This window comes from Rhea americana, unplaced genomic scaffold (genome assembly GCF_003343005.1).
Source record: "Rhea americana isolate MKP2758 unplaced genomic scaffold, rheAme1 scaffold_15, whole genome shotgun sequence".
NCBI classification, from domain to species: Eukaryota; Metazoa; Chordata; class Aves; order Rheiformes; family Rheidae; genus Rhea; species Rhea americana.
In genome coordinates, this window is record NW_028185594.1 from 5,086,956 (window position 1) to 5,105,466 (window position 18,511).

Consider the following 18,511-nt stretch of genomic DNA (forward strand, 5'->3'; position numbering starts at 1 on the left):
CCCCCCCCTTTTTTTAATTCTGATGTCAGTGTTCAAGAATAGTGTGTAAAACACTCCTAAACACACTGAACTCAATCCTACATCTGTTTGCTGTGGAAGCAGTAGTGTTACTAGGAGCTACCAGGCTCCATGGAAAAAAATCTATTAAGTATCTTAAAAGGATAACAACATCAAGAAGTGTTTTAGCATCTCTGTAAATGTTACTGACTTTCTTTATTTGCAGGATGACTCTGAGCAATATATTTAAAAATGAAATTGACTGCTCAGTAGAAAATTGTAGAATATTTTTTCTTTAGGAGTTGGAGGGTAGCTTGCTTGGCTTGGTTTAGTTGTTTTTCCCATTCTGAGATGCTGTTATGCAAGATTTATTCCAGTTAAGATATAATCGTAAATATGATCTAGTTTCTAGTAGCTAAATGACTTTGTATAAGGTATTCTCAAGACAGTAGTGGAAAGATTTTCATTTTCTTTTTCCTTCTATTTTTTTCTTCCTCCTCTTAAATTTCTGGATTTTGCAGGAGAATACAAGCAATGGTAATTGCCAATATGCTGACATGCCAGTTTGGTTAGTAACAGTATTTGTACAAAGCAGATCTTAAAACTACAGCAATTTCACTCCAGTAATCATGAGGAAAAAGGTTCAGTTTTCAGTATTCATCAAATCTATTTTGAGGTTCAGGGTTTTTCCAAACTTTTTTTACTACCTCTACTGAAAAACTCATTTTCTACTACTCATTTTTCTACTGAAAAAAACATTTCCTGTTTTTCATATGTTTCCTTGTATGTTTTTGCAGGCTTCTACCCTGCTTAAAGAGGCACAGAGTCTGTTTCTGCAAAACTGGACTGGGTCAACTCTAGATCTGTCTTTTCCTAGGATTTGTCCAGCTTGAGTTTTATGCCGGAGGGGGAASTGGACATTGTTGAATGGGAAGTTATTGTAAATACAGTGCTTTGAGAGCCTTCTGAGTGCCAAATATCTCTACTGATAAAAGTTGTATATACTGTATCTGAGCATACCAACTTCTACAAAATTACACGTTCAGTTACAGAAACATAGCAATAAATAAAGTTGATCTTGGTTATAAATTAGAATTTTTTATATGAATTAGCCAAATAACTTCAGTTTGGGGGTGGGGGAAGGTTGTCCCAGAGAGACCATCTACATTATGACAGAGTGCATTCATTTTGTTTATTTTCAAAAATTAAAAATACGTTTTTCCACGAGAGGGATGCATGTGATGTGACTTTTAAATGTGGGCTTTCAGTATGCCAAATATAACCTAAAATGGGAGTTGGCTCTTTTGTAGCACATCCAAAGCACTTGGATATTCASCTTTCATTTGTCTTCACATGATCTTTATCACAGAACTGTAATCTGCATTTTGAATCCCTGAGCCTTGTTCAGGAGTGCATTTTTGTGTGTCTATGTGGACTATTTAAAGGAAAAACAAAACAAACAGCTATCATACCTGGTAATGACAGATGTTGGTAGAGGCTATCTTTAATGCTTGAAAAACCTGGAAAAAAAAMCATAGTTAAAAGCTGGAGGAGCTTTAGAATTAACATTAAGAAATTAGATTTCTCAGATGCAGATTATAAGATACACTCTAAGAAAAACAGTTTCCTTTTAGGACAAAACTCTCAGATCACATAGTTTTTTATAAATGCTTCTGCAACTGAATTTGCAGCTACAAATTCTGTTTCCAGAAGGCAGGGAGGGGTCACCCGTGCTAAAGAGATGCTCCAGAACCTTAGGGTTATTTGTGTTTCAGTATGACTGATACTCAGTGAAAACAAGGAGCTCCACTGTCTTGAATGTGTTTTCCAACATAGGTTTCCTCTCTCTTTGTCTGTACCATTCTACAATAAAGATTTCTGCACTATGCTACTCCTGATGTCTTCAGCAATTAAGAAACAAGAATTCATGACTAGATCTGTATGACCTCCTTTGTTAAATCCATCATTAGGCAGATCAGCTAAGCTTAACACAGGGGAAGGCAAACCCTTAAAGGAACAGAACTCAGAATATTAAAAACATCAAATGATTGCACTGTTGTTCAAAACCCCCCTGTGGGCATCTGGAAGGATTCAATTTTACATTCATAAAATGTGAAGAATAGTTGTTCTCAATGGAAAAATGATGATGCAATATAATATATCTCTGAAATAGAAAGGTTGCATTAGTTGGAGAAGATCAGACTGTATTTTGATACTGTTTGAAAGAAGAAATCAATTTTAAAAGCAATCTTTGGGTTAGAATTTATATAACCTACATAATTGAGGGTTCTGTAGAGAACTTKGGATGAATTAGAGATACTTGACAATAAAATGTTTGAGCTAAGGGATGATAAGGGAATGAATTTTTTCTTTATCTCCTCTGCCTTTTGAAGATTCAAGAAAAGAGGAAGCATGTTCTAAAAATAGGCATTTAGTAGTACAGTGAAAGTGACAGTAATGTGTTTTGCTTTTATAAGCAGATCAAGRTAATATATCTCCTGCTTGTGCTTTCTAATTTTTTCCCTCCTGTCTACAGAACAATCTGGAAGAAAATGGCTGCCTTTTTGCTTTAATAATCCAGAAGATTAAGCTATATATTTAACAGAATCTGGTAAGGCATTCACTGTCCACATACTGTCACGCTATTGTTCAGTTTTGGCCAAGATGCTCAAATATCTGGTATTAGAGTTCTTACTCTAAATTTAGAGTATGAATCTGCTCTTGAGTGATCAGTTTAAATATTTAGGTTTTCATGAGTAATCTTACGATAATGGCAATCATGACAATATCCTGAAATTTGTATCAAATTTAATTTGAAGTTGGATCAACTAGGATGCAAGAAAGATGCTGGATTGCTTCAGATCTCACACATATGGATTCTTGATTCTTTGGTGAATAAATTTCTCTCAGGCTTCTCTCCTAAGCCTGGAGCAATGAGACAACACAAGTCTGCAATAAATGAAAGAAAATGAAAATGGTGCTCCCTGGGTAGTTCCCGTATTTGTTTGCAACTCTAAAAGAACAGTTTTGTGAATTCTCCAACACAATTTTGTACTGTCTTCTGTACTGTAAGAAACAGATTGGCAAACTCTCTCCATTTTCAGTCTAAGAAAATGTTATAGTTGAGTGATAAATTGTCATAGAAGTTTGAGGGAAAGGGGAAAGTTACACGAATAAGCCTTCCAAAATCATCTTCCATGCAGGAAGTTCAGGGTGGCTTGGATACAAATTAATAAATCTCTGTGTTTGCTTCCTGCTTTACTTCTCTAACAATTACTATTTTAAAATACAAAATATGAATCATGAGGTAATACAATTTTCCCTTTTATATTGAAAGATGGTTTAGGATGTTTTTTAAATTTCAAAATAAGCTCTTTGACTGTCTCAAAGAGTAGCAGCCAACTATAAATGTATGAGAGATGATACCAGAGAGGTGAGAAAATGCAGAGAAAAATATTAAAACTTTGTGGAACAAACCCGTCAGAAAGCTTAAATTGTCAGTGATATAAACAGGGACCCCTTCTTTGCAAAATCATGCCCTTGCTCAATGAAAATGCAGTAGAAACTCTCAATCTTTCATTTTAATATTCTGTGACAATAACAAGTGGATCTAAGCGTAAATTGTTATTGAATATGATTCTTTTTCACAAGCTATATTTGTTTAAAATAAACTTAAGTTCTTAAAAAAAAAAAAAAAAAAAAAAAAAAAGGTATTTTTCCATTTTTTCCATGATAGTGTATTTAAAAAGCTAGGGAGCAGATGATGGGAAAAAAAGCTTGTTATTTTAGAAGGCTTAATAAAATAAACTAGTGAAAATTCCATGGAGAATTAAAAGGCATGTTGTAGTTGAGATTGGTCTGTTTGCCTTTGAATGCTAGTGGATAATTGAATTTCCAGTGAGATTCCTGTCTCTAATTTATACTTATAACCTGTTGTTCACTATGATTATCCCTTCCATTCTTTTTTTGTTCTGCTTTCTTATCAATTTAAAATACCTGACAGCATTGCAATAATGAATATGCTCTCCTCCCTAGTTCAGCATCTACCTCTGAAACCTGCTTGATGCGAATGTTGTATTCAGAGAAGTGAGTGGAATCTCTTTGAATGAAGGAAAAGATGGAGGTGCCAACAATCTGCAGCCAAGATAATGGTACTCAACTCTTGCATATGTTTTTCCATATGAAGGAGAGCTGGCAACAAATTTTATTCTTTCTTCTACATAATTATTCTTCTGTTGAGTCATAGCAGGGATGACCATGTTCAAAAGCGTTGCTACTTGAAAGTAGATATGATTCTTGATGCTTAGTGGTGGTATGCAGTTTTTTAGAGCAGGTCAAAAGAGAATACCTGGCGCTTATTTCTGACTTATAAAGCCAATGGTCTCAGCAACTGCATTGGGAGTTATTGATTAACTGCAAGAGGTCTTTTGCTTAAGGAAATGATTCTCTGTAATTGGAAAGTCTGTGCCTCTGTATGGAACTTCTTGGCTTATTTTGGCCCAGTTTGCTGTAGGGTTAGCACTGTTGGGGAAGATCAGTTTGTGCAAGTTGCCTCCAACAGAGCAACCAGGAAAAGATCTTAATTGTTTCTACCAAAGGTAGTGTTTTATTCAACACTAGGAGATTCCTGTGCAAGAGAGTCCTTTTAAATTCCTGAGGTTTTTGATGGTGTTTCCTTCTGGGGCTCAATCTGTCTTGAGAGAAGTTGGAGCAAACTAGGGTCCATAGAGTTTAAGGATCTTCATTATTGTTTTCATGAGTGCTTAGATGTCTGCTTTCCAGAAAATAAATGATTGCTTTCATAGTGGGCTACATTTTCAGGCTTTCACAGTTTAAATACTCAATAATTCTGCCTAGTGATTGAGGCAAAAGTCGCATCTGCAGGGGCGTATAATGTCATACATAAAGAAAGTAATCTTGGTGAGACTATATTAGAAGATAAGAGCACCTATGAGTGTTGATATCAAGACCTAGAGTTGATGTAGGAAAATAGTAACCATCAACAGGTATAGAAAATGTGCTCAAGAGAGATGCAAGTAAAAGAGAAGGTTGCCATGTTCAAGTTAACTGCTGTTACTGGATGATAGCAGCTGATCATGTTGAGTCTGCAGTAGAGGGCATTCAATTATTTTGGGCCTGCTGGATAAGCTGTAGTTTTAAAAAATAATTTGGACATTTTGACTTCAGATGACATGAATATAGCAGCTCCTTGAGCCTTAGTTTTATTTCGGTGTTTCCTACATTGCAGTGTTACTCATTGAAACATGCCAATTTTTGTTGTGAAAAATTAAATATAGGAAAAAAAATAGAAGAAAACTTAACTTAAAATCATATTGTATGATTATTTCAGTACTGAAAAGCAAAAAGACAGTTTGTGACTTACCAAAACACACAGGAGTTGAGAGCCTACTGTCTTTTGACTTTCAGTGGAAGTATCTAACTCTCAGTCTCTTTAAAGACAGGAATAAATCTAACTTGTAGCATTTGGTATGGTGATCAATTAGTGGTGTCATAAAAATTGAGTTACTTGGGCAGAGCACCAGATACCAGAAACAATCTGTTGCCATTTCTGAGATGAAAGTAAATGCCATGGACATTTAAAAAAAAAAAAAGAAAAAAAAAAAAAAAAAAAAAAAAGAAAGAAAAAAAAGAAAGAAAAGAAAAAAAAAGAAAGAACATCGGTTTGCATGTAGGCGCCTGACTGTGTGTAATATATCAAATCTATTTGTCATCACTCTGCTTCTTTGAAATTTCAGGAAGACAGTGACTTTTTTACTTTTGTTCCTAATAGATTGGGGGCAGTCTAGGTTGGGGGTGGTATTGTTCCTGAAAGAACAAATACCATTTCTGATAGGAAGAACAACTCTTCCCCTTTCCTGGGAGGCATTCTGAATGTTTGATAACATTACATACATTGGTGGGAATGTGCAATTTTAGCGATACTCCAAGATGTCTGATGCACTCAAGAGTGGAGGAAGACAGTCAATCTCTGGTCCAAACAGTGGGTCATTGAGAAGAGTAGCCTGTAAGATGAACAAGGCAATTGCTCATACCTACTGCTTCTCAACAAGAGGTGTGAGCTTGAACTCAAGCTGTTAGGGGGATTCCCTGGGTGTTTTTCTCTTGCGTATGTGAAAAATTACCTGCATTGACCTAAACCTGCTGATTAATAACAAAACAAAAGAAAGCTCTCATGCAAGAGTTGACTGCAAGAGAGGTTTTAAAGCAGAGTTGACAGGAAACAATGTRTATTTCTTGAAAGTTTAAATTGAAGTAAGTTGCTTTTCTCAAGGTCTGGGTCACTGGTTGGCTTTAGTCAATCTTCTGTTTGTACTGAAATGTGTTGCACTTTTCTGTCTCTTGGGCTCAGGTTTATCTCATGTTCTGACTCTAGTGCTACAAGAACTGAGTTTGCTCTGTAAAAGAGATGTCAATGGCGTTGGCATGTTATATGACCTGCTCAGATCTCRCTGGCTGCAAGCACTCTTAAAGGTAAAGTCATTTTTAGTTGCAAATAAAAAGACTTCATAGAGAACATCTAGTGGATAGCTACCTCATTTTGCTATGTTAGGACAGTAAATGTTCATTTCCACATACTGCTAATGATTTTAATATCAGGACTAGTATCAGCAGTCAAGAGGAGCAAAAATACTTCTGGTTAAGCTGAGGAAAAATACATTCTCTTTCATAAAGTCCTAGAAATAAAAGCTCTTTGTCCTTACACCTCTGCCTGACCTACAGGCTCAATGTCAGATGTGTTCAACATTTTCAATTGGTAACAAACCCTCTGGCTCTAGTTGTACTGAGAAATTCCTGAAAATACGACATTGTCCTTCATATATCTAAATAGTCATGTAAACGGAGCAAATCATTATTGTATTATGTCTTATCTATTATGATATGCAATAGATCTATGAGTGCCTCCATCACTATCTTGGAAAAAGACCAGTTCCTGTCACAGTGCAAGCATGTTTGTTGAATCAAGAGGTAAGATTGTGTATACACAATAGATTGGTTTACTTAACACCAGATTAGTCTGCTTAATTACAGATAAGAATGCTCTTGTATTTATTTTACATGTCTCATACATGAGTATGCTACATAAATTTGAAAGAGCCTTTCTTCACACACGTTTATCAAACTAGTTGACAACTGTTGTCATGTTCAGAGAGGGATGAGAAATGCATACTGCTGTTGTCACTAGGCTGCATAAGTCCCGACCAATGTAATGAATACATAACTTTTTGCTTTAACCACAGACCTTATAATTTTCTTCCTATTCCACTGTGGTTCAGTGTTATGAATACCTTAAAACAGTCTGATCATAATAGCTGATTAATTATTAAATTACTGAATTAGTGAGAGTTGATGACTAGGTGGAGAAACTTACACTGATGATGAAATTGATTGGAGCATAGGAGAAAAAATTAAAGAATGTCCACACTGTGAAACAGATCTATTTGATTGCTAGTGGTAGCCTGATCCTAGCTGGTACTGGTACATCCTCTGCTTGAACTTTTTTTGTTTTCTTTTTTTCTTTTTTTAAACTGGCTGATTATGGTACTGTCCAATTCTAGAGCAATCATCTTATGGGGGTGGGGACAGGAGAAGACCTTAAGTCTTGTTATACCATGTTACTCTAAATTCAGTATACAGCTCTTTTTAAAATAATCTTCTGGCAGAACTGGTCTCTATGCTTTATCCCTTACGTTTATTAGGTGATGGAGTTACTACGTGAAGCCCCCCAGTCCAGAGAGATCAAAGAGCTAAAGCGACTTCTGAGAGCTCCACACCTAAAGGCAAGGCCTACTTAAAGAAAGAAAGAGTTTTCCCATAGAGAGGTGTGCAGTAGGAATGGAAACAGATAGCCAGCTGTTCACAGGAATTAGCAAAGGAGCCAGAAGAGGCTTAATTCTGTCTTGTCATGTACTAATCTAGCTGTGAATTCGCATGTGGACTGTATATCTGAAGTACTTGTAGTAGTCTGCATTTTGTTTAAGGGCTATATTTGAGACAGTTGTCTCTTACAGAGTTGAGACAGATTCTAAACTGCTGAGGCAGAATAGTGACACGTAAAAAGAACACTTTTTTTTTTTGTTTTTGTAAAACCTTCATTCTTACACTAGAGCACCAGATAGAGGGGATGTTTCTTTTGTGAGTTCTCTAAAGGAGGCAGAGAGAGGGCCTGTTCTTAAAATTTTATTTTGCAGTTTGAATTCCCAGGTGGAGAAAACAAAGAAAACTTCAGTGTGTCAAAGGGATCTATGTCCATGTCCAAACTTCATCTCTAACCTCTGTTCCTGACTAATCACTGTTTAGAGCTGTAGTATTATGTGATCTTTGCTTGTCAGTTTATTTGTTTGCTTGTCTTTTGTTTGTAACAGGCCTTGTTATCTGCTCACGATACTGTGGCCCAGAAAGATTTTGAACCAACTCTTCCGCCACTGCCAGATAACATACCTGAGAATGAGGAAGCTATGAGGATTGTCTGCTTAGTGAAAAACAAGCAGCCTCTGGTTAAGGACTTTCTTATGTCTATCAAATTATTTATCCTTATGCACTATTGAATAATGTCATATGCATATCACTTTCTTTCCAGGAGTGTCAGAGGCTGTGTGTGTTCTTGTGCAGCTTTTACAGAATCAGAGAATCACAGAGTGGCTGAGGTTGGAAGGGATTGCTAGAGGTCATCTAATCCCACCTCCTTGCTCAGTGCAGGGACAACTAGAGCAGGTTGCTCTCAGGGCTTTGTCCAGTCAGGTTTTGAACACTTAGCAGATGTTTTTATCTCAGAGTATGAAAATGCCAATATGACTGAGATTATTCCCTTGGACAAAATAATGAGGAAGGAAAGGAGGAGGGACCCTGAAAGACTCTCTAAAAAATATTTGGTATTACAAGCTGAAAACATGGTTTGGTTTAATCAGTCTGKTTTTGGAAAAGATGAGTGTAGTATTTGAGATAGGAAAATTTTGTTACAGTTGGTCACTTGAGGTTATTTTAGTATGATAGGAGTTGGAGATGTTGAAGGACAGTACAATGCCAGTATTACTACTAATGATATGTTACTGCTAGATTTGTGCAGTTTTAAAAAAGTAGCATCTTTAAATGCCTTCATCATTGTGAAAGATCAGSCTTGTGTCTTGAAAGGAAACTTAGAGGGTTTCTTCAGTGATCAGTGTGCTTTATTTCCTTTGTTTTTATTTGGCAGGGTGCCACCATTAAACGCCATGAGATAACAGGTGACATAACAGTTGCCCGTGTGATCCATGGTGGACTAGCAGACAGAAGTGGTATGTATCATTTGAAATAAGGCAATGTTTAAAAAAAAAAGAAAAATGAAATGAGATATTCATATTCAAAGTAAGACAATCGAATTGCTTCTATGATTAGTCTTCCTTCAGAGCAGAGATGTGTATATTGGACAGCACTGTGTGAATAGTGATACGTCGCAGTGACTTTGATTCCAGTTTCTTTAATTTTCTCTTGAATGTCCCATGTTAGAGAGTGAGTTGAGGTACAACTGCAAATTTTTTTATTACATATTCTTGACACCAACACCTGGATAAATCTGGCATGAGCTTGATCAGTAATATCCAAAACTGCAATGTAGTGTGAGCACTAGTAGCTCATTTCCCCAATGGAGAAATGGAAAATGTCAACAGTGATTCTGTAGGACGAAAGTGGGCTCTGAGGAATATATTGGAATATTTTTTGGCACTAGTCTACTGAACGCTTTTTTGACATTCATTGCTAAGTAATTTTCAAGGAGCTGTCTTGGAAATGTTACTACTTTGTCATCCTAGAATTGAGTGTTCCATGTTCTTTGGGTAATGTAAAATAACTAAAAAGTAAAGCATCAATGGTRAAATTGAACAGTAGTAGTTTTTCAGCATTTTCTGGCCTCATCTACAGAAGAAAAATCAATATGCATGTAACAGCCGAGTAAGTTCTTAGTTTAATACTTTTAAGTTGAAGGAAAATGTGATAGTGTTTATTGTCCAGCAAAGCAAAACAATACTGTGAAGACTTCATAAAGACTAGAGATGAGTTCTAAGCCATTCCACTGCATCTGAGCAGTAAGGAGTCTTTGAGGGCCTCGTTCCAAATCTCRTGATTTATTAGTATAATGGGTTCTGCTGGAATAGATTTGGAAATGGCTTTTGGAAATGGAGCTATATTGAAATATTTCTGCTACTTTTAGGGCAAAGCATTAAGAGATTGTGAAGGTATCATATGAAGGAGGCAGGAAGGAATGAGAAAACTTAAGCATGTGCATTTCTTGACCCACAGAAATCTGTAGCCCTATCCAGAGGCAATATAGCTTAAATTTGAAATGCTTTTCTGAAATGCAGGTTTGATACATAAAACTTTCAAAGCTGACTTCCAAACTTGTGGTACAACTGTGCACTTGTGATGTATCACATGGTTGCTGGGTGTGAATTTTTTTCCTCTCCCTTCCTCTCATACTATCATCCATGCTGTGACAAAACTACTGCTTTCATCCTTGTTAGGGTTGCTGTATGCTGGAGACAAATTGGTGGAAGTAAACGGAGTTCCTGTTGAGGGACTTGAGCCAGAGCAAGTTATTAATATTCTGGTATTGAATTGTTTTTTTTTTTCTACTTTGTACCTTAGAAATAATGGTATGTTGTCTTTACATTCCTTCCTTTTCCTCCCTGCCCCACAAAAAAAGATACTGAAGTTTGAGAGGGGGAAGCTCTTTTTGTGTGTATGTGTTAATAGAAAATTCAGATAGTTTCTTTACTGTACCTGAAGTTCACATGAAAACAAAGCAAGTCTTGTGCATGTTTAAGCCTAAAAAGCAGACGTGTATGAAACAAGAATTTAATCTAAACCCTGTCCTGGACAGAAACAAACTTTACTGTGGCTTTTACACCTTCAGCTTCTGTGGAAAATCTTAATTCATTCAGACTTTACTTATCCATAATTTTCCTGGACATTCCACTCAGTTCGTCTTCCACAAGAAAGTAGTGGAAAGGTTCTATATACAAGTTCTGCATTACAAAATGTACTAAGGCAGAGTAAAATAATGAATTTGTAAGCTAGCTCCCTTTTTGCATGAAGAAATCTCTACTAAACTGTCCCTGTTACTTATTCACTACTTTGCCAGCAGTCTTTTAGAGTTCCTCACTGCAAAGAGTTAGTCCCAGTCAATAAGATATTGCTGTATATGGTGAGTATCAAGTCTTTTTCAGTGTTGTTGCCCTGACTAGGTATGAGAAATACCTACTTCACTGGAGTTCTTTATTTTTATATATTTATTATTCCCCTCCCCCCCCCGCTTTGCATCACTTATCTTACCAGACCTGCAGCTAATTTAAATTAGACTTCAGTAGAAAAGCTTGGTCTGGATGAATGGTGAAATTACATGTATTTGCAATGCACTGTGGATTTCATTGAACTAGAAATACTTAGCAAGATTTTGAAATTTCTTTGCTTGCTCTTCTAGAAGAACACAGTGTAATGTCATGTACTGGATCAGTCGGCCTAAGTTAAATCCATTCTGTAATATAAATATTAATCTCAAATTATATAATTATAGTAGTCTCAAAGCCATGCTGGGTTATGCTTATGCTTGGTTATTTGTGTTGAATACCAGTTATATTATAGTTTGTTTTTTTCTTTCATTTAGGCCCTGTCTGAGGGGACAATTATGTTCAAATTAATTCCAGTTTCTGATCGGCCTGTCAGTAACCAAACAACAGTAAGATTCATTCCTCCTTTGAGATTCTACTGCGCACAGTTAATCCAATAATGTCTAATGGACAGTTTGTTCAGAAGTTCAGTGTTGCTTAGAAGTTCACTGCAGCCCTTAAGCAGGCCTCACCTTTTTTCTGCTGCCTCTCAGCTGACATCAGTACTGTTGCTGGAGCAGTAAAGATAAGTTGAAGTATAGTCATATTAAGATAATAAAGGAGTCTTTAGAGTCATCCATAGATTGAAGCCTGATTTCTCTTCGGTGTACAAGGCTGCTTCATTTTTCCTTAATGAATAGTTAGGATTTGGGACTTGATCTTGTTTTCAAAATTTGACTTCATGAGTTGACTTRAGTAGCAGCCATACTGGGCTGTGTGATTATGAAGCTGGTGTTGTATCTGTTCTAAAGAAATCTTCTACTTACTCTTGTGTATGTCCTTTACCAGCTATACGTGCGAGCAATGGCAGACTACTGGCCTTTGCAGGATCCTGCCATACCTTGTGCTGATGCAGGTTTGCCTTTTAAAAGGGGTGAAATACTCCAGATCGTGGACCAGAATGATGCTTTTTGGTGGCAGGCCAGAAAAGTTTCAGATCTCAGTGCCTGTGCTGGACTCATACCCTCAAATCATCTTCTTAGAAGGTAAGTAAGTCTTAATGTTTCTGACTTCAAATCTAAAAACAAGCCAATTACTCATTTATTCTATTAAAATTTGTATCAGTTATACTATTATGATTCAGAGCAGCTGACAAGTCATCTTTCCTATATTTTGTTTTTCAGCTTCTTACTCTCTTTTTCTTAAGAGCTCCTATGTGAGAAATGGCTTTTAAAAGCACCTGTTTCACCTCAAATTGGTGTCTAAAAGGTTTACAGTGGTTGCCCAGTCCCTTTGCTGGCTGCTTAGGCATCTAGTAGAAGGTAGCAGCTGAAAGTTGAGTGGAAATTAAGAGACTTGACTACTTAAGACCATCATCTGTGATTTAAAATATAAAACATAGAGAAGACTGTAGGATACTAAATGTATGATATAAGGGCATAGCTGTACCTATGAATAATATTTTTAAAAGTATCTTGTGAGGCGTGAGTGACTTTTTTTTTGATCAGAGTTGAGTTGACAGGTTAAAAGAGGGGAAAAAGATTGGAAAAAATTTTTGAGGATAAATGAAGATTTCTTATTTTCTGCATAAATACCAAGTTATTTTCAGATAGGCTGCTTTCAGAAATAGTAAATTGCTATAGCATACTTCTCAGTTTAGTCTTCTAACCATATGCCCCACCTGTGTTACACTCAAAGTGGTCAGGCCACACAATTGTAGGGGAAAAGCTGTAATTTATACTGTATGTAAACCTAGCTGTAGTTTGTATAATGAAAATTGCAAATCTAAGTTGTGACTGAGGCTGTAAGCAAAAAGTCCTGTGTAGTAATAGAGGCAAAACTACCACTTGTAGCACTGGTACTCTAGTCTGTTTCTAAAAGCATGTACCACGGTATGGTTAATGTGCCTGTCCTTGTGTATTAGCCCAAATTAAAATATTTCTGGGCTGCTGATGTGGAAACTGCCTTCAAATGGTTCCAACAGAAAGCTGGATTTCCTTCAGCACTTCAGTGAGCGAAGACGTTGGTTGTGTTTCTGTTCTTGGTGTCTTCGTTCAGCTTAGCACTAATTTCATCTTATGTAAGCAGTGAACTTAACTGGAGCATAATGGCCTTGTGAACCAACTTGTTTCTTTATTAACTGCAATAAATTCCTTTCTGTGCAGGAAGCAGCGAGAATTCTGGTGGTCTCAGCCTCTTCAGCCCCATTTCTGCCTCAAATCATCAATATGTGAGTGAAAAGCTATTTGGATGATGGAGGAGGGAGGAAAGGTCTTGTCTCCATTTCCAAGAATACAGAAATCTAAGCTCATACAATTCAGTTTAATTAAAAAGACCTTGTTCCTGAAGTTGTATTGTAACCTCAGGAGTGTGTTAAGTATTTCCATGGAAATAAATATTTGATAGTAGAGGCACCTGGAGGACTGATAGTGCTCATCATCTCCAGTGTACTTAGGATGTGACTGTGACAGCAGCTTTGAATTCAGCTCCTTCTAAAGTATGTAATAGCCAGGAGCTCTCTGTGCCCATGGAATTGGGCCTTGGATATAGCTAATGAGTGTGAAAAAATCTGATGTGACAATGGGACTAGCCTGAGGAATTTTTAGGGACACAGATAAAGTTCTGCACTGGAAAATGTCATGCAATGTATTAAATACTGCATTTCATTCACTAAAATTGTGCCACTTCATTTGGTAAATCTTTAAAAAATGTTCTTAATTAAGATATTTCCATTTTTGAATGGCTTTAATTTTTAGAATGCTTCTGTGTCATCAGAACTGTTGGGAAAAAGATACAGCTTTTCTCCTTGAGGTCTAAGATGAACTGCTGCCTTTTACTTTATTTGTGTTGACAATCACAATTACATTTTGCTCTGCCAGCTATAATTTAACTTGCAGTAAACACGTAATTTTTTCCCAGACAAGGAATACATTATTTTTTCCCTCCATCACCCTTTTTTTCCCTATRGTTCTTTATATCTCAGATTAAGTTCTTGTGTTTCATTGCCCAGGATTCTTCTCACACTGATTACTCTGCTTGTTTCTCAGAGCTGGTGCTCTCTTTCACCATTAATTTTCTTGTATTTTTAACTGCTTCAATGGATGTGCTGTGGGCAGTAAGCACTGTAGAAGAAGGTAGGAGGTGGTGTTGGGATTATACTGTGTACCTGTACCTAGAGTCTGTTTGGCAGAATATAGTACATGTTTTAYAGACTTTTTTAATAGCTGCCAGAACTAAGTCTGTTTGGATTTCTTTTGTTTATTTGCCAAGTTTTTGACATTTTGTGTGCTTATAGCATGATTGAAAGCAATTTTTTGTTCACTTGAAATATTCTTGAARTGGTAACTTCAGCTATGCAGTGTTTGGTAGGGAACTGAGAATTTGGATGGGTTGCTTGGAAAAACAAAAGACTGCCTTTTCCTCATTCTCTCTACCCTTCAGCAGCTGACTTGAGCAGGTCTGAGTACTGCTTTAGAGGCTAACATTTGGCGGATACTTAGGATTGAAGGAGTTTGGAACTGGAACTAGATCTGAYTGATGGATTGCATGCCCCTGCACTTGGAATATAGCTTCCTCTGGGCCTGGCTACAAGAACAAAACAGTGTAATATAAGCCCCCAATATTGCCCAAACCTATGACATTGCATTTCAGAGATGTGAGCTGATGTGGTCTGGGGACAGAGAGAGAGCTGAATCACTCTTTATTTTTAACAAGAGGAGGAGAAAAAACAACGTCAACTAAACAAAACCCTTTCCTTAAATGAAGCATACTGTAATGATGCCCATTTGCAAAGGCTGAAGGGGAGGAGAGGAGTTAAAAACTGTTCTGTTGTGATAGTAGACATCTGCAGGATAAACAGAATGACAGCCAAKTTAAACCTTTTATTATTTCAAAAGGAGAATTCAAATTAGATATATTTGGCTCTCAGCCATAAGCCCTTCACAGCATTGGTTTAAGAACAACTGTTTGCTCACTGAAGAGAACATCAGTAAGTGTCACAGTGGTGAAGTCCTTACATGTCTACAGCTGATTTGAGTTTCAAAGCATTTTTTCTAATGTCTGRTTTCAGTCTTGCAAGATTTGTAAAGTTCCCTCCAACCCATTATTTTCTGAATTCAACTGACTTGTTTTTTCTTTTCTTCTCTCATCTTGTGCTGATCTACAGAGGATGACATGCAGATTGATGAAAAGTGTGTGGAAACAGGTAACTGACTTCATTTGAGGTTATTCTGTCTGCTTCAAGGTAGCAACTAGTCAAAACCTGTTTCTCTTTCCCAGATAGAGAGTTAGTCTGCTAGTGACCTTAACTGTAGAAAATTGCGTTTTTTTTATACCCTGAAAATCTTATACTATATCAGTGTTTTCAATAGTTTGCAGTTCTGTTGTACAGTGAATGACTGGTTATAGTGAAGTATTCTGCTGAAATRAATGATCATGCTTAAAAATATTCCTCCAAATGAGATCTAACCTCATTGATTCAGGCATTGGACTTTAGCTGTAATGGCCAAAGCCCCCTGCCCTTACATYCTTTACTCGTACGTCTTTTAGCTAGAGGCCCAGATCCAAGCCCGACCCGAGTTCCTGTTAGGGGCTCGGGGGGAGAGGGGGGTAGATGTATGCCTCAAAGCTGTAAGTTTGAGTTACAGTAAGTACTATGGATTTGCTGCCACACAAACAAAAATACTATGTACAGAGCAGCATCTCCTGGTTCCTATGACAGTTTGCTTTATTTCTGCACATAYTTCTATCAGGAACAAGAATATTCAGTTTCTGAACAGATTTCCAGAAAAAAGATTGTGTGGAGAGAGACTAGACAGTTAATTCAAGCATGGAAAGCTGGATTTTGACTACCATAGTGTAGAAAGAAGTGGAGAAAGTGTGTGGGAGGGACTGATAGGAGCTGGAAATTTTCTGATGCCAAAATTCTATAGCAAGAAAAGAATTCTATTTAAAATTTTACTGTTTTTGCTATCTGGATTATTAAAAAGATGAAGAAGCATTTGAATCTGGTAAGTTCCTCTGACCTAATTCCACATTCCTTGCTATTTTGCTGCTGGAAGGGTGTCCATAGACAAGCAAGTGGCTTACAAACAGATGAAACTAGAATGGCATTCAGGTGTGAAAAGCCATTCTGTAAAACCATGTTGATTTAAGTCTCTTGCTTTCTGATTGCCTTTGTAGTAAGTTTTTTGTCCTGGTAACCCACAGAGGCAATGTAAGTGTGAGTGTTTCTGCTTGTGCATCAGTAACAGATCTGTTTATCAAATTCTAATCAGGTATGCCTGTGCAAGCTTTGGCAGCAAGGACTGCACTGAGGTCAGGAGGGATAATTGGATTACCTTGCTGTGATGGAAGGCCTGAGCCTCTAGTGCCTGTAGGAACTGATGATATGATAGRGAAGACAGTTTTTCTAGTCTTGGCTGGGTGCATGGTTGGCATACAAAAAGCAAAAATAGTTTTACAAACCAAATGCATTATATATGACATGCAACCAATCAGTATTTTGTTTTGTTTTTAAAGCTGTTTTTTCAGGGGCAGCCATGTATCCCCAACATATTCAGAGTTCTACAAATCCAGTCTTCTAAAATAAATTAAGACTTCCAAGACSCCTAAACTTCTTGTCTGAGATAACTGGTGATCTTGTGGGGAAAGTGTCAATTTTATTTCCTACTGCTTTTTATTTCTTCACAAAGTTCCTATGTGCCAGTARGGTCATGTCTGCCTATCACAGGTCATTGACTGTCAGTGCCCAAAGCTTACAAAACAGAACCAAGGTCTGTAGGTCTACAAGGCAGTCTCTTGATTTCAGGCCAGGATRCTTGGGGTAACTTCATTAGAGAGTTACTCCTGCAATCCTATTCACTACTCACTGCTCAGTTGCCTCTCCTGTTGTATCCAGATACAGGAATAAAATTGCAAATATCATTCCTATTGTGCATTTCACCCCACCTTAACAAGTAGCTGAACATCTATGTTATGTGTTTTGCAAGTACAGTCCTGACCTAGATGCTGTAGCTGTCTCTTTGGGAGCTGAGTATTCACACTCCATGTTTCATTAGGCATATTTTGGCTTTAAAGCCTGCAGTATCTGTTTCCTGAACTTCTTTAATGTATTGGACCATGCTGGCTGTTTTTGTTTAGTTCTATACAGACTGTCTCCTCAAAACTAATTGTTTTATGTCTCTGTCTATCTGAACATGCAGAAGAGCTTAAAGAAGGTAACACTAATTTCCCCCTCTTCCCCCTCCTCCCACCATTGTCTTTAGATTTAAACAGTAATCTATTAGAGGTTGTCTGGCTTATTGGGGAACAGTATGCCCCTTGCAATACCCAACAGCTGAATTGCTGGTTCATTGTAGAATTCCGTACTGCATTCTGTACTGCAGAACAGAGGGCAGACAAGGCAGAAGTGCTAAGAGAATTGAACAGCAGCTCAAAAGAATGGAAGATAAAAATGGTATCAGTATATTTTAGTTGAACAATATGCCTAACTCTTCCCTGATTGAGCAGTTCTGTGTCAAATTGTTTCATTCCACAGTCATACAAGCTGTTGTTAGTGCATACAGAAAAGGAGGAAGAGATGCGATTTTTTTTTWWAAAAAAGTTGATAGTAGTAAAGAGTGTGTAGACATGAAAGGAGAGCAACTAAGATGCATCTAACTGTTTTGATACTTGAGTGGTTATGGGAACCGTCAAATCAAATAATGTTAAAAGATGATACGTTTCATGCTTTGCAAGTGAATGCAATGTAGGTATATCTTTAAATGCAATAATTGTTCCAAAGCAAGAGCATCTTCCCTGTCTTATTCTTGATTTAGTAAGGCATAAATAAGGGGGCAAAATGCACAGCTTGTGGACAGCCAGATGAGTCAGCAGGGGAAAATAAGGAGTCTTTTGCAAAGAGAGATGTAAACACTTGTTTTTAAATCACCTTTAGAATTGTTTCAAAGTTGTTAGAGAATTGATCTGTTGGAGAGCTGATATTTTTGATTCTGGCAGAAGAAATGTTTTAAAAGATYTGTATAGAGACTTAGAAGGCTAACCTGAATGGTTAAGCCATCACAAGAAAAAGCGTGAGAATGGGGACAAGAAAAAGAATTGGAGGAAAATGATTAGACTGGAATATTGGGCAGGGATATCTCTGATCCAAAGATTATTTATCTCTCTCTCATCCCCCCTCTCTACCCCTCCACCCT

The 18,511-nt window shown here is 37.1% G+C and overlaps 1 protein-coding gene across 1 annotated transcript in view; it reads left to right on the plus strand.

Annotated features, from left to right (window-relative positions):
* Window positions 1–4,087: 4,087 nt before the first annotated feature.
* The window catches only part of MPP4 (MAGUK p55 scaffold protein 4), a 21,127-nt gene continuing 6,703 nt past the window's right edge, over window positions 4,088–18,511 (plus strand). The window contains exons 1-14 of the mRNA XM_085299410.1: window positions 4,088–4,148; window positions 6,368–6,489; window positions 6,907–6,984; window positions 7,716–7,796; window positions 8,382–8,513; window positions 9,209–9,290; window positions 10,512–10,597; window positions 11,654–11,725; window positions 12,165–12,361; window positions 13,481–13,545; window positions 14,432–14,449; window positions 15,481–15,519; window positions 16,304–16,324; window positions 17,519–17,533. Of these exons, the coding sequence (XP_085155536.1) occupies window positions 4,103–4,148; window positions 6,368–6,489; window positions 6,907–6,984; window positions 7,716–7,796; window positions 8,382–8,513; window positions 9,209–9,290; window positions 10,512–10,597; window positions 11,654–11,725; window positions 12,165–12,361; window positions 13,481–13,545; window positions 14,432–14,449; window positions 15,481–15,519; window positions 16,304–16,324; window positions 17,519–17,533 (1,054 nt within the window). The 5' untranslated portion in view covers window positions 4,088–4,102. The remainder of the gene's footprint in view (window positions 4,149–6,367; window positions 6,490–6,906; window positions 6,985–7,715; window positions 7,797–8,381; window positions 8,514–9,208; window positions 9,291–10,511; window positions 10,598–11,653; window positions 11,726–12,164; window positions 12,362–13,480; window positions 13,546–14,431; window positions 14,450–15,480; window positions 15,520–16,303; window positions 16,325–17,518; window positions 17,534–18,511) is intronic.